The sequence below is a fragment of the Cyprinodon variegatus genome, unplaced genomic scaffold, assembly GCF_000732505.1.
Source record: "Cyprinodon variegatus isolate N-32 unplaced genomic scaffold, C_variegatus-1.0 Scaffold58, whole genome shotgun sequence".
Taxonomy (NCBI): Eukaryota; Metazoa; Chordata; class Actinopteri; order Cyprinodontiformes; family Cyprinodontidae; genus Cyprinodon; species Cyprinodon variegatus.
This window is the reverse complement of record NW_015150511.1, coordinates 259,890-261,533: the sequence shown is the minus strand read 5'-3', so window position 1 is coordinate 261,533 and position 1,644 is coordinate 259,890. Positions and strand designations below refer to the sequence as shown.

At 49.1% G+C, this 1,644-nt stretch overlaps 1 protein-coding gene across 1 annotated transcript in view; it reads right to left on the bottom strand.

Annotated features, from left to right (window-relative positions):
* The window catches only part of LOC107082650 (putative bifunctional UDP-N-acetylglucosamine transferase and deubiquitinase ALG13), a 23,311-nt gene that overhangs the window by 14,015 nt on the left and 7,652 nt on the right, over positions 1 to 1,644 (bottom strand). Inside the window, exons 4-9 of the mRNA XM_015371435.1 lie at positions 1,009 to 1,059; positions 884 to 930; positions 733 to 805; positions 570 to 651; positions 324 to 489; positions 203 to 242 (exon numbers count right to left, since the gene is read on the bottom strand). Of these exons, the coding sequence (XP_015226921.1) occupies positions 203 to 242; positions 324 to 489; positions 570 to 651; positions 733 to 805; positions 884 to 930; positions 1,009 to 1,059 (459 nt within the window). The remainder of the gene's footprint in view (positions 1 to 202; positions 243 to 323; positions 490 to 569; positions 652 to 732; positions 806 to 883; positions 931 to 1,008; positions 1,060 to 1,644) is intronic.

Genomic DNA, 1,644 nt, shown 5'->3' with positions numbered 1-1,644 from the left:
TGATTGGAACACCTGATTCCAATAATTTGGATGGGTGAGCAAATACTTTTGGCAATATAGTGTATGTACTTCCAGTCATGGAAACCAGTATAACTACAGAGAACAAGCATCAACATAACTTCACAGTTCTTAAAGAGAACTCAATCAGCTGATCTCTGCTAATGCTTCCTGCGGTCAGAGTCCATTGCCGGCCAATTCTTACCTTGCCCTCCTCTGCCGCTCCCCCCGCCTCCACGTCCTCTCTGCAGGTAAAACCAACACATGCTGAAATCACATAACCACAGGGATCCAGTCAGAAAGCCGGAGGTGTAATGTATCGTCACCTGTGCGCTCGGTCCTCCGGTGCGTCGTAGCCTACATCAACGTCACTGCAGACAGATGGGCTGTTTCTATACCGACGCCCTCCTGCCCTAAAGGCCTCCATGGCCTGGCAGAGCTCCGCCCCCTCCACACCAAATACCCGAGTGTAGAGGAGCTCGTAGAGTAGAGCTGCACACAGACACACACCTGAGCAGGTAGATACACCCCCGGAATCATCTCTGACTCACCCCCCTGCCACACCCACTCACACTGGCAGAGCGCTGCTGAAGCTGGGTAGCTCCTCCCATAGATTATATCATAGTGACCATTGATGGAGCAGCACAGGGTTACCTAGGCAAGGCAACACAGGAAACTGGTGTCAACGGCAGCCAACTAGTGGCCAGTCTGAAAGCGTTTCCTCAGCGCTCTCACCTTATCCACAAAGTCGTTCTCCGAGATGACCGTAGCTGGTTTCCCGGGGTAACGATAGATCAGGAAGCACCGCCTGGAGGTCAAAGACAAAAGGTTACCTTGAATAGGCTGGAACCATGTGATTTGCTTTACTCATGAGACTGGTCCTCACCTGTAGAGCTGAGAGAGAGCCTTGATCTCCACCTGACCCACCGTCTCCTGCAAACACAAACCCCCCCACACACACTGAGCTCATCTAATACAGGGTTTACGTGTGACAGAGGCCTGGGAACTCACCTTTGGATCTTCCAAACGTTCCAAGTACTTCTCAAAGGACCCTTCCACAAACTGCAGCGAGAACAGATTTAGACAGACCGAAAGATAAGACATCTGGCAGGACGTGTGTCTTTCATCTACCCCTCACATATAAAGCCCTAAATATCCAAGCTCCGTCTTATATGAATAACCTGACTGTTCCTTATGTTCCTAATCGAGCACTTCACTCTAAATCTGCAGGTTTATTAGGGGTTCCTAGCAGTGGCGGCCGGCCCATAGGGGGCGCTGGGGCACCGCCCTCCCTGGTAAGAAGAGAGAAACGTAAAATATATTTTTAGAAATTAACTCATAAATGTCAGTTTTCCTCTCTAGAGTGTGTACCTATAAGCAAAACAAATTATATAAACTACATTTCCCTACCTACTGTCATTAATTTGTGGATTTCCACAGACAGACTCCTACCGTCTCTGTTCTGGGGGCTGTGATCAGACTGACCCACATTTGCAGAGAATCTGTCAATCATGTACTTTTGCTAGGAGAATTTAATGGCCAATCAGCCTCTTGGAACGTTATGGTCTTGGGGCTCTGAAAATACTGCGCTTTAACAGGCTTCTGAACCCAAGCGCAGGTGCAGACAATTAGAGGGACGACAGCGAA